We start from the raw sequence: 13,725 nt of genomic DNA, 5'->3' as shown, positions 1-13,725 counted from the left end.
AAAAAACATTCAGATATCTCTATCAAATGTATAAAACCACAATTTCTACCCAGAAATATCCTCATATTGATTTGATGAGATCTTCAGAAAGTCTTTGACTGATAACAATGTTTTATTCCTTTATTTAGACGTTGTTGTCAATGTTTGCTTTCTTTGCCAATGTTCATGAGCCTATTACGAAGTCATTATTCATGAATGCCATTCTTTCACTTCAAACAGACTGCCACACCTAATACCTACAATTAGATGAAGACAGAAGCCCCTCTAACTTGTTGTACAATAGACCCAAGAGAAGTATGAATTGCAATGTTCAGAAAATCCAGGCAAATGCACAGATACAATACTTTTCATGATCACACCATTTATTGAGCAAAAAGAAAATATCTGCCTCATTTCAAACATGGCTGAATTTTAAAATAATCATAAACATCCAAAATATCATAACAATTGATAAGAGTTTAAGGAACAAAATAATACAAAACCAATCAAGGTCCATTGCTTTTTGTGATTGTTGTAAAACTAATGAAGAGAATTGTGAATGATGTAACATAAAGTGTATTAGCTGCCTGAACATGTTGTCTTGGTGACTCTTAAAATGTTCTGTGCCTTAAGAAACCAAACATAATGATGAGTGAAAAGAGACTTAATCTGAACAACATTCCTGGCATGTCTAGTTTCCATGGTGACAAGAACCTGACTTTCTGCACTTTCTTCCCTCCACTGCCGGCTTTTCAACAAAAACTGCTCATGTAATGGCAGCCGCCAGAGCATAACCAGAACAGAGTCAAGTTCCCAACAGAACTACAACAGACAGCTGCATGGTAACTAAGACTGCTTGTTTCACAGAGAGTTTGGTCTTTTGGAAAAGGTTGCAGTCACTGTCTGGTCAATCACTGAGTATCAGGACCACACCAAACTCTTTTATCAATTGGTGGAATGTTTGGAACAGTTGAATCATAAGTCAAGATTGCTGAAGCAAAATGAGTTACGTTTGAGGGTAGAGAAGATCGTGCAGCTCTGACAACTTCTCACAGGTCATGCCACCTTTCGCTGCAAGGAGATTAAACAGGGATCTCTCTTCACTGAATTCATAGGCTGCTCCATCCACATTAATCTTGACCGTCTGCTTAGAGAGGTGGGGGAGGTCAATAGGCCATCGTAAGCCAACATGTTGGCGATGAAGCTAAAATATGACACACAAAACATCATAAGAAAAGCATTCGTCAATTGCATCCATAGTCAGATAGATCAAGTTAAACATGCATGTCAATTACAATCTCAGGAAAGTCAGATCTTAGTGCTAGCTGCCGCAAAACCAAGAGCAGAGGACATCCCATTTCGGGTCATGTCAGAACAGTTGCAAGGGACCTATTCTAGCCTGGAGTCCCATCTCTAGGAAGAATAAATACCTTAAACAATGCCCCAGTCTCACAGTGCCACACGATGCCCTCAACTAGACCCTCATCACTTTCCATCAACCATTGAGTAAGATTATCGCGGGTCGGAGGTCGAGGACAGTTCAAGGTCATGCTTCCATGGACAACCAGGAGATGCAATGGCTTCTGCCTGTTACCAATCTCTGAAAGAGATGACAATTTGATAGGAATAAGATCAATAGTTATCCACCAATGTTAAACATTCAGGGTAATACTATTATATACATACAGAGTATTTGAAGTTGATAAAAACTCATTGTCATAATCCTAATGTTGAAAGAATTAGGAGGACCTAAGAGACACTTTGTCAATTGATCATGTGTTGATAGGCTGGTTTGTTAAAGACGCAAAGCTATGTAACACTTCAGGCATATGAGTGAGTATGGTTTTACACCAATTTTAGCAATATTCCTGCAGTATCACAGAAGGGGAAACTGGAAATGGACTTTACACAATGAACCTTTGAGGGGAATCGAACCTAGGCCTTCGGTGTGACACTTTAACCAATAAGCTACCCCACCACCCTTGGCATAGCAAGGAATAGGGTATACAATATCTTGTGTCATTTTGTTTGTTTGTTTGTTTGTTTGTTTGTTTGTTGTCGTTTAACACCGCACTCAGTAATATTCCAGCTTTGTGATGGCTGTCTGTAAATAATTAAGTCTGGAACAGACAATCCAGTGATTGATATCATGAAGATCAATCTACGCTTTTCGGATATGATGACATGCATGAACCAAATCAGCAAGCCAAACCACCCAATCCCATCAGTCGCCTTTTACGACAAACATAATCGCCTTTTACGGCAAGCATTGGTTGTTGAAGACCTATTCTATCCCGGATCTTCACGAGTCTCCTATATAATGGTCGAATTATTGATGGCTTACTGTAAGGGTTTCCATTGATGTTTGTTCCAATGAGCTCCACAGTGTTGCCAAGGAGCTCTATCAGAGCCACACAGTCAATACAGAGGCCCTCTGCAGTTTGTCTGAAATAAATTACAACACAACAGAATAAAACAGGTTTTTGTTTGTTTGATTGTTCTTTAACTCTCCTTTTAGCTGTATGACAACAGCCTGTAAAATAATCAAATCCTCAAGATCATTTGGGGTGTCGGCAACTGTGCCGGTTGTGTCGGATCTCTCACATTCAGCCGACTTAACCAGATCCTCGAACAAGCAATCGTCCACTGATCCATCCATTACGTTCGCAATCCCACACTTCGAGAAACTTGAACAAGCAATCGTCCTCTGATCCATCCATTGCGTTCGCAATCCCACACTTCAAGAAACTTTGCTTTACCATGTCAGCTGGTATTTCCATCCAAGCTGCCTTCACCCATTCAGCAATAACTGGTAGTGGTGCCTTCCTTTGTTTGCTTGTTTTGGTGTAGGTGTGATCACCATTGACCATCCAGGTGTTCCACTCCCTCCTCATGCTGGCCTTGAAGGGTTTGTTGAGGCAGACGTCAAGTGGCTGCCACAGGGAGGTGCAGCCACCAGGGATCAAAGCCGGCCGTATTTTACTCTCCGCCAACTTCTTCACGGAAGTTGTGAGAGAACTTGGGAACTTGTCTTTCGGCATCGTTTTCCGCTTGAATATCAGCATCCGTTGCTTCTCTCCTCCACACGTTCGTACTGACACCCATTGAAGTCCAGCATCAATCCACACAATTGTGATACGATTATATGTATTCAACCAAGCCACTGCGATGATCCACAATCCATGATTTATGAGCAATAATCCATGCTGTCTGGGTACATGACATGCAATCAACCAAGCCCGACTACTTGCTCCTCAAGCATGTATCGTACAACAAGCATAGTTTGCTGGGGCCAATTCTAGCCCAGATCCCCCATCGGTGGTTAACACTTGTGATCAAATTCTCACTCAATACTTCACTGCATCGCATGCCAATGTGCGTGCATCTTTATCAATGTTACAGATTGTAAATGTCCAGCCCAACCTTGACAGAATACTGGCATTGTAAAGAGTGAGTGAATATTGCTTCATGACGTAGTCAGCGATATTACAGCTACTTCACTGCGGCCTTAAATAATTGTTTAAGGGCATGGAGGCATCCAACAAATGACATTCATACCATGTCAGCTCTTTGTCATGTGGACAAGGAATCCAACCTTGGATCAGGTCAGTGGTTCAAATCCCATCATGAAACTCGGAACTTTCCTGACTGCTACATAATCTGGTCTTGATATTGCAAATGTGTACTGGAAAGCATGAACAATGCCATTAAGGCACAATGACAATCAGCCAAGTCACCAAGGCTGACCATCAGGTGATCTCTTATGACTCTTATTTTCTCACCAAAACACATGAATAAACAATAACATTCAGACTAACACCTAACAGTGAACAAACAGCCTCAGACATAAATATGGCTTAATAAATATGGCATCATTGTGACCCGGGGGTGAAAACATATTTCACAAGTCACTTATTTCCAGATTTCCAAGCAGAGATTGATCTCACCTCAGTACAAGCCCCAGTCCCTTGGTCAGGTCTACAGAGGACAGGTGCCATAGGTGTTGTCGCTGGTTGGGGTCCACGGGCACCCAACCTGAAGGACAAACACCACATCAGAGCTCCAGATAACTTTTTGAGCAATTTAGTTTTTACTCTAGGGTTTCTATCTTAATTGGGTAATAAAAATTTTCATTGAGTAACCCATATTTATTCACTGATCTATTCATCACTCTATTTGGGTTTTCTCAAAATTAGTGAACATTTTAAGATCTTAAAAAAATGAATTAATGTTTTAGATGTATATAACTGTTCCAAATATATAGGCTTGACTCAGAGAGTAAATTAGCTCGTAATTGTGTTTTGGAAATTAGCTCCTTTGTATGCATGCTGAAAAAGCTTCATTGGGAATTTACGCATGCTGTTTTTATACATTTGAGTTTTTCATTTAATGCATTCGTTTCTGTACGTAAGTAAATTGCATGCATGCGTGGGGAAAAGGGGTATTCCAAAAATAATCTCTTCCCGAATACATCTTGTCCTTGGGTTATCCACAAAAGTAAATAGTTCCCTTTTTTCTAAAAAGTGTCTGGCTTCTTTCAGGATGTCTGCCTACACGATTTAATTCTGTCTCACTGAAGTGCCCATAACCAATTTGTATTGTATAAATTTTTGTTTGTCACTACCTGTGACCCCTTTTTGGTATATTCTAAAAGTGAGTGAGTGAGTGAATTGGGCTTAACACCACTTCGAACAGTATTACAGTACTATCACAGCGTGTCAGCTTGATGTGGGATAAAAGCCCAAAGTGATGCAGTCTTAGACGTTTAACACTTTGGTGAAACCCACGAGCACGGGTATGGTGCTGACATTCATGAAAACATAATCAAGGTGAATCAGGATTCGAACCCACAGTCACAGTTTGCAGCGCCTCAGATGACGGGGTCACCCATGACCCATGTTCTAAGATAGCAGGCCTATTGGCCCATGTGCATGTACGTGTTCCAAGAGAGCACAGTTTCCAATGGAAATAAACCTACTGTGTTTTGAAATTTGAGGTTGTCTAACTGTAGATTAGATCGAAATTCCAATTAGTGAGTGAGTGATTGAGTGGGTGAGACCAAGACGTTTACCACTTTGGTGAAACCCAAGCACATGGGTATGGTGTTGACAAACCCAGAAGTGGGTGACCGTGTTTGGCAGCATGACACCTGAGAGTTTTCTAGGACTTTGGTCCTGCCTACACTGGAGCACCTGGAGCACATGGAGCACATGTGGTGTCTCCTTAGGAAAGTGACCTTGTTCGAAATGTACCTCTGTTTACCCGACAGTGAATGGGTACCAAGTAGGATGAGATGGTAATGTGTCTGTTAACCTTCTAGCGCCTCACAGCTTGGGATTTATTGACCAGTGTAATAATATAGCACGTTGAGAGTGCTTTTGGATGTGGATTTGGCACATTATAAATATACAAATAATAATTTATTTTTGTTCTTTCATTTTTTTTAGTTGTAGTAGTAGAAGTAGTAGTAGTAGTAGTACCTGGGATATGTCCATGCTCATCAGGTTGAGGGACACCAAATTCAACTGACACTTCCAATGCTGGAATCCATTGACTGGGGACTTCCTGTAAAGAGAAACAAAACATTGTCCACAACTGTGAGTGAGTGAGTGAGTGAGTGAGTGAGTGAGTGAGTGAGTGAGTGAGTGAGTGAGTGAGTGAGTGAGTGAGTGAGTGAGTGAGTGAGTGAGTGAGTGAGTGAGTGAGTGAGTGAGTGAGTGAGTGAGTGAGTGAGTGAGTGAGTGAGTGAGTGAGTGAGTGAGTGAGTGAGTGAGTGAGTGAGTGAGTGAGTGAGTGAGTGAGTGAGTGAGTGAGTGAGTGAGTGAGTGAGTGAGTGAGTGAGTGAGTGAGTGAGTGAGTGAGTGAGTGAGTGAGTGAGTGAGTGAGTGAGTGAGTGAGTGAGTGAGTGAGTGAGTGAGTGAGTGAGTGAGTGAGTGAGTGAGTGAGTGAGTGAGTGAGTGAGTGAGTGAGTGAGTGAGTGAGTGAGCGAGCGAGCGAGCTGCGGTTACTACAATATTCAAAGTTTGTGTAGCAATAAATTTTGTGCAGAAAACACAATAGAAATCTACAAAAAGAATGTATTTTAAGTATTGGGAACAACAGAGAGCTTGGAATTTGGCGCTGTTCTATTTACGACTGTACATATCTTTTGCATCACAACGAGCAATATGACGTCATAATGGTGACGTGCGTTGTAGAACTGAATCTTTGCAAAGCTTGCTTAGTTCTGTTTATGGGTACCCACCTCATGTTAGCTTGCCCATTTGCCGTGCTTATATGCCTTCAAAGCCTGTCATATGTTTAAGTGAAGTATTACGGTGTAAACAAACTGATTGAGCATACAGCGCCATATTTTGTTTCAAGTCTGTCATCAGTGATTCGGTAATTCACATCGACAAGCCACACAAAACACTGGACTCAACCCATGCCGCTTCACTCAATATATTTGCTGACACCAAAGAGTTATTCAGTCATGGTAGAATGAAGATAAACATATCGTGTTTGGTTCCAAGTGGTTAAATCTACAGGTAACCTAGCTCTATACAGAAAACACACTATGTAAACTTAACTGGTGACAGTATCTGTTTAAGATGTAAATAGATAGTAATTGCAAATCTTGTGTACAAAGTCGTGTTTGCATCGCCTATGTTGAATACATAATTAATAAAAATGTTTTATATCATGATTTTTCAATTAATACAATCACAGGGGTTACACTTATTGCTGGGGTATTTTGTAACCCTGTTGCATTTGTATGAACATAAGTGATATTGTACCAAAAGGAAATATTTACATTTTTATTTAATGTACCTGTCTATTACAACTGAATACCCATCTCCACACAATGAAGCCCCTGCAAACATATGTCCTACTTCACATGAAACCTGTGGACCCATGAAGATCCGGGGTAGAATAGGTCTTCAGCAACCCATGAGTAGTAGAAGTAATGACAGTTCTACCGCAACTGCACTGGAGCCAGATTTATACCCAATACTGCTACTACAGAGAGAATTGCAAAAATGATGATGCGATTCAATGATCGTCATGAGACTAAACTAAATTGTAATTAAAATATTCTCTATTATTTTTACTCATACGCATACGATTATTTTGAACAAAGTGATATTCAACATTTTTACTGAGTTCTTCATTCATTCTACTAGGAGACCAGACTATATACTATTTTTCGAAATTGGATAGAAACAATTGATGACAGTATTTGTTTGGTTTGACACCACTGATATAATATATACCCGGTACCCTGTGGTAATTCTCGCAATTTGATTGGCTTGTAATTCTCCATTATTATATACTTATGTAAGCATTCGTTTAAACGTGATCAAACGATAGGAAACAATCTATTTTTAATCTCCAACCAGTTCTTTGGTTTTGGCACGGAAGAATTGACGCACTTGTTGTCTCCCCTGTTCTATGAACTTTTTTTTCTCGTCTTCGCTAATACCATTGGTCTTACGAGAATTTGATCGAACCTCTTGCTTCATTGCGTTGTATTTGGTTAGTTCTGTCAACATTAAACGAAACTCATCCTCAGATATCTTACAATCAGCCAGGGCTGTTGAAATATGATCCTCAATGCTGTTCAACTATGCTTCGGCGAGTATCCGAATATTATCATGTTTTAATGCTTTCTTTTGTAACCTACGAGAAATACATTTTATCGCTATTCCTGCCAGTCCTGAGACTCCGGCTGCTACTTCCAAATCAAGTACGATAGGCGCGGCGATTATAGTTGATAATAAAGCAACACCGGCTACACCGAGTCCCATGCCAACAGTCACAAGCGCAGTGTCAACTCCGTCAAGAGCATTTACAGCTCTGCGATACTTTTTATACAATCCAAGTCTCAACTCCCTCTCCTTCTCTATTCGATGTTTTATGTCGCTTATTTGATGTAATCGAAATCCATCAACAGTATCCATATAAATAGGCCATATAAATAATACTGCAACGTTGACGCTCGTGTTTCTTGAGCCATTTAATTGATAGACCTGGTAATATTTTGAAGGCATCTTCTGGTGCATCTCCAAACAAGACTTCAATAATAATTGTAGAAAGATCAGGTATAGCATTCAAGTTCTGTTTTATATCATTGAATTCAGTAACCAAATTTAAACTAACATTTTTTAATGCTGGACGACTCAATAACATATGACCTGGGTTTTCTGGCAGGGGAGCGACTAACACACTTTTTCGTTTTGAGGGGATATATTATCTTAGTTAACTGATGTCCCTTACCCGTCATCACATATGGTGGAGCAATGACGATAATAGCTATAAATGTTTTCGGACATTCTCCTAAAGGAATTGTTGTACACAGGATAAGCTCTGCTCCAGGACATATTCCCAGAATCAATTCATTTCTGATCGAAAAAGATGGTAAATATCATTATACGTGGATAAAGAGTTTAAGCAGGCTATTATGCGATCAAACAAAACATGATGGAAAGAAATATTTCTGCGAAAGATGCCTGCATGGGTACAGCAGACAAGATCTATTAGAAGCACATAAAGTAGACTGCAGAGGTGTTGGACAGACTGCTATCAGGATCGACATGCCTAAAGAGTGAAAAAATATATTAAAATTTGAACATTATTGTAATCAAATGCCGGTACCGTACATAATTTACGCTGACTTCGAAGCACAAACCTATAGAAAATATCGAACACAATTCTGAATGTAGTTTTACATACAAAACTCAAGAACATATATCCCTTGTGGGTTGGATATATAGTTGTAACACAAATACCGATGGCGGCTTTAATAACGTGCATTCCTAATAGTATGGAAAAATATATATCATTCTCGTTGACTAAAACTATACATTATACGGACCAGGATGGGAAAGCTAGAACAAAGCAAAGTAATGGGCTTTGATTCATAGACTCCATACAGTTTCTGTTATCTTCCCTAGACAATTTAGCTAATGCGAACAATCCTGATGACTGAACAGATAACTCGTCATTTGTTGCTGAGAAAAGGTGTATATCCTTACAAATATATGAATGATTGGTCCAGATTTGACAAAACTAAATTACCACCCCTTGAATCATTCGATAGTAACTTATCATTCGATAGTAACAAGGCAAGAGAGTTAACTGACTATAAAGGTCCAGTTTTCCACCCTTGCCGAACTAGGCTGGTATTATGGAGTTGGATTTTGGCTGGACTAATGAGTCTGTGCATAGACCAATCCAAATCGTGCAATGATATCAAAATCCGGTTCACAAACTGTCATGCAGATTTCGGTCAGTTGCAGGATTAGCAAAGCATGTGCACCGCCAACTCGTTGTCAACAGATGTTTTCCAAATCTCGTCATGTTTTTAATCTAGGTGCTCACGTGATTTGATGCACTTCCGATGTAAGACCCGTTTTATCACAACATACATCTTGATTACTGATCAGATCGTCTTGACTGGGCGCCACAGTTTTGTTTGAAGCAAATGCAAGTGATACGAGAGGTGAAATCTGACTGGTCCATAGGAGAGGCATAAAAGGGACATAACTCGTAATAGCCACTGGTGGCGCTACGATCAAGCCTAGGAATTCCAGCCTAGTTCGGCAAGGGTGGAAACTGGACTTTTAAAGTCAGTTAACTCTCTTAACTGACTCGGGAAGATGCATGTATCTGTATGTAGTAGTGATAAAAAAATCATTTGCACCGACAGAGGCAGTCAAATTCTCATAAACCTTGAGAGCAGTCCTATTCCACAGGGCTGCAAATGATCATTATTTTACTCTCTCCTTAATGATGGTTGTTTTTTCAAAACCAATACATATTGCTCAGGCCTGTAACTCTAATATTCTTTATTTGGCACTTGACAACAACAACCAGTTACCTTGAAGTCTATCTCGATGTCCCAGGCAATGGTGGGCCTGTCTCCGATCTCCCCATCTTCGCACCAGGCCTTTTTTTCCGATAAATACTTCTTCAGCTTTCTGTCCCCCGGTTTACTCAGCTTCCGGTCATGTCGAGCCCACAACCAGGGCTTACCTTAAACCATATCAATACACACAATTTCATATCATAAGTTGTAAACTATACACACAGTAACACAAGTAACACAAGCAACAGACCTGTAAACAAACAGATCCTCACTGATCTTGGCGATACTATTTCTGCCGGGGGGTTTTCAGGTGTAAAAGGTTATATTGACTCAAATAGGGTGAAAATTAGATTCCAAGTAGTGTATATTCTCAAAATTTAAACCAGAGTATCACAGGTACAGAAGCTCACCTTTATTCAGTCATAACTAGTTATCTTACCTACATGTTAGAATGTTGAGATCTGATTTCACTTAATGTTAAGCACATACTATATATCCCGCCTGGGAGGGTAATACATTTATGAGCAGGACAAAGAATCCCTTATACCCCACCAGAAAGAAAACAGGCTGCATATGGATTTCTGAGCAGGACCATAAGTCTCTTGCACTACTGATAGAAAGCTAAAAGCTTCACGTTTGTATGAGTCAAAGAAAGTCACGTGACCTCAGATCAATAGAACAGTTGTGTCGCTACCCATAAATGAATGTGCATTTCAATTTGTCTTAATTCTTTTACCATGGCAGATTGAAACATGTCGGCAAGATAAATGTGTTGCAGTAGTATCACTTGGGGTATATGTGGTTTTATGTGTCCTTTGTTAGGTTTTACACCACTCGCCTCCGGTTCATGGTCATCTTCCCCAGGCAAGGGAGTTAGCCGACTGTAAAAGTCCAGTTTCCACCCTTGCCGAACTAGGCTGGAATTTCATGGCTCAATTGCAGCGCCACCAGTGGCTAGTACGACTTATGTCCCTTCTAGGTACCTCCTACTGACGAATCAGTTTCTACCCCTAATATCACTTGCATTTGCACACCCAGTGGATGGTACACACGCTCTGCAAATCCTGCAATTGACTGAAATCTGTGCTGAAGTTTACGATTTTGATTGGACTATGCATAGACTCATTAGTCCATCCAAAATGTAACTTCATCATTCCAGCCTAGTTCGCTAAGGATGGAAACTGGACTTATTTAATCAGTTAACTCCAATACCTCAGGAAGATGGTTCGTGGTATAAAAGCCAATGATGGACACATAAACATGAGGAAACCACACATACCCCAAGTTCTCAGAGCATAGTGTGATACCCTTTCTTGAATGACCTAATATTTTGTTGTATACACTAACAAAAGAATAAGGACTATAACTCCTATTCCACAGTCCTATTTCTCTGAAATTTCTGATTACAGGCAAATTCACAAAAAAGGGCACACTGAACTATTTCTTTTCTTATTTAGAGTGATGCTCGATACTGATAGTAATAAGACAAACTTGGTAAAGAGTTTCTGTTTTTTCAAAGCAACTGCCATATCGTCTGAACATAATCAGATGTTCACTTAAGTACTCTCTGATCAGTTTCTGTTAAAGAAAGTATGAAACAGTCAATCCTGGGTTCGATTTAAGAAACTTGATTTATCTAGCACCCGGTGCATGTTGACATGAATTAAGTGTGATTTATTATCAGCAGCTGAACTTCTTGTGGGACCAGTAAAAAATGTCTTTTTGACTCTGGCTTTGTTCTTGTCATCATTTTCCTTAATAGAACCAAAAAAGATTAATTGTTAGTTTGTTTTTTAATGACGCACTCAGCAATATTCCAGCTATATGACCGCAGTCTGTAAATAACTGAGTCTGGACCAGACAATACAATGATTAACATCATCAGCATCAATCTACACAGTTGGGTTACGATGACATGCATGAACCAAGTCAGCAAGCCTGACCACCCGTTCCCGTTAGTTGCCTCTTATGACAAGCATAGTCGCTTTTTACAAGCAAGCATGGGTTGTTGAAGATCTGTTCTACCCCGGATCTTCACGGGTCGTTTAATCATGTAATAGCATTGTCTAGAGTAACGTGTATCTGGTTGTCTGTGCAAACATATCCAGTAATGAGATAACTCTGCATTGATAGTTTACACATATTGGGTGACCCATGAAGATCCGGGGTAGAATAGGTCTTTAGCAACCCATGCTTGCCGATGATGAAGCAACAACACCAAGACTTATAGTAAATAAAGCTGAGAGTTATTGAGTGTATTCAAAGATTGATGTTGTGTGGACAAGTAAGAGTTGATCAGACACAAAATTTGAAAATTTGATGTGCACTTGGTGCATGTTAATATTAGGTTGCATTTTTCAAACATAGGTTGTACTGGTGCATGTTTTATATAGCTAAATCGTGCCCTGCAAACAATGAAAACATCAATTTGTACAATATATTACTTCATCAGAAGGGCTGTGAGAGGAATTACACTGTCATTTCCCTAGGCAGTTGAGTGGGAGGAGGGGGATAGAAAAGGACTCAAGAAGGGCTGTTGAGGAAACCTGCAATACATAACAGATAGTGATGGAGAATAAACATATACCACCCCTGAATATAATTAGTGAGTGAGTATGTTTTTACACTGTTTTTAGCAATATTCCAGCAATATCACAGCGGGGAACTCCAGATATGGGCTTCACACATTGTACCCATGTCACGAATCAAACCCGGGTCTTCGGCATCACGAGCGAACGCTTTAACCACTCGGCTACCCGACCAACCCTGAATATAATTAACATGTGGTAGCTGGTAGCCATGGGCAAAAAAACAATAAACTACTGTGGGATTTACCCAGGATTCAAGACTGCGTACCCTTGGTTGGGAAATTATTCCTTCCAACTTGGGAATTCTACTGACATTTGCTGCAGACTGGGGGCTAATGTCGGCCTCGGAGCAGGTCCATATAAATCCCTGTTGGTACAACAGCATTTATCAATCAAAGACAAGAATTTCAAATATGTGAACAGAGAGGCTGAGACATTTGGCTGTGAAACTGTTACTGGTCAACCAAATCGGCTCTGGTTTCATGCTCACCTTCATACTCAGCAATATAGCAGCAAGTGCCATCAATCTTCTCCGAAACAATGGCAGTGTCCAGGATGTGCTGCTTCACTTCAACAAGGAGTTTGTCCGAGGCTACAACGAGAAAAGGTTGGTTCGGGCGCTTCCCAGAGGCCTTAGGTTCCACATTGATCTCGAACAGGCACTTCACCTTCTGCTGCACAGGATTTGTCCTTTGTTGTTCACTCATCTTCACCTCTCACACAATCCTTAAAAGAAAGGTTTGGAATTGGATCCATTTGATCTTTGTTTGTTTGATGTTTAACTCCACAATCAGCAATATTTCAGCTATATGACGGCGGTCTGTAAATAATCGAGTCTGGACCAGACAATCCGGTGATTGACATCATGAGCAACGATCCACGCAATGACAAGCATGAACCAAGTCAGCAAACCTGACCACCCAATCCCATGTCACCTCTTACAACAAGCATAGTCACCTTTTACGGCAAGCATGGGTTGCTGAAGACCTATTCTGCCCCCGATCTTCATGGGGTGATCCATTCGAAAAATGACTGAAAATGATTAGGTCAGGCTTTTTTATTTCTATTTTTACAGATGTCTTGGTGAAAAATCCTGGTCCATATATGGGGATAGATGGAGGGTAGTGTTTTTTATGGCGCACATGTAAGAAGGCATTGGGAAGATTGACAAAAATAGTGCTTTTCCAAATTTTCTTGTTCCACTTTTCAATCTTTTTTCATGTCAACTGATTTGGAAATCATTTTTTTTAAAGTATCACCTTATGTGCACTAGATATATAGTTACTGGAAAATTTAAAATTGAAATTTAGC

The 13,725-nt window shown here is 40.1% G+C and overlaps 1 protein-coding gene across 3 annotated transcripts in view; it reads right to left on the bottom strand.

The window, feature by feature from the left end:
- The window catches only part of LOC124141036 (uncharacterized protein C12orf29 homolog), a 32,270-nt gene that overhangs the window by 12,415 nt on the left and 6,130 nt on the right, over nucleotides 1–13,725 (bottom strand). For all 3 annotated transcript variants that reach the window (XM_048385705.1, XM_046508901.2, XM_046508900.2), the window contains exons 2-8: nucleotides 12,905–13,140; nucleotides 9,839–9,993; nucleotides 5,460–5,544; nucleotides 3,927–4,014; nucleotides 2,324–2,424; nucleotides 1,410–1,579; nucleotides 990–1,183 (exon numbers count right to left, since the gene is read on the bottom strand). In XM_048385705.1, coding sequence (XP_048241662.1) covers nucleotides 990–1,183; nucleotides 1,410–1,579; nucleotides 2,324–2,424; nucleotides 3,927–4,014; nucleotides 5,460–5,544; nucleotides 9,839–9,993; nucleotides 12,905–13,121 — 1,010 coding nt within the window. In that variant the 5' untranslated portion in view covers nucleotides 13,122–13,140. The remainder of the gene's footprint in view (nucleotides 1–989; nucleotides 1,184–1,409; nucleotides 1,580–2,323; nucleotides 2,425–3,926; nucleotides 4,015–5,459; nucleotides 5,545–9,838; nucleotides 9,994–12,904; nucleotides 13,141–13,725) is intronic.

Source organism: Haliotis rufescens, unplaced genomic scaffold, assembly GCF_023055435.1.
Source record: "Haliotis rufescens isolate VD_foot unplaced genomic scaffold, xgHalRufe1.0.p SCAF_6, whole genome shotgun sequence".
NCBI lineage: Eukaryota > Metazoa > Mollusca > Gastropoda > Lepetellida > Haliotidae > Haliotis > Haliotis rufescens.
Note: the sequence above shows the minus strand (reverse complement) of the source record. Positions and strands in the feature narration are given on the sequence as shown.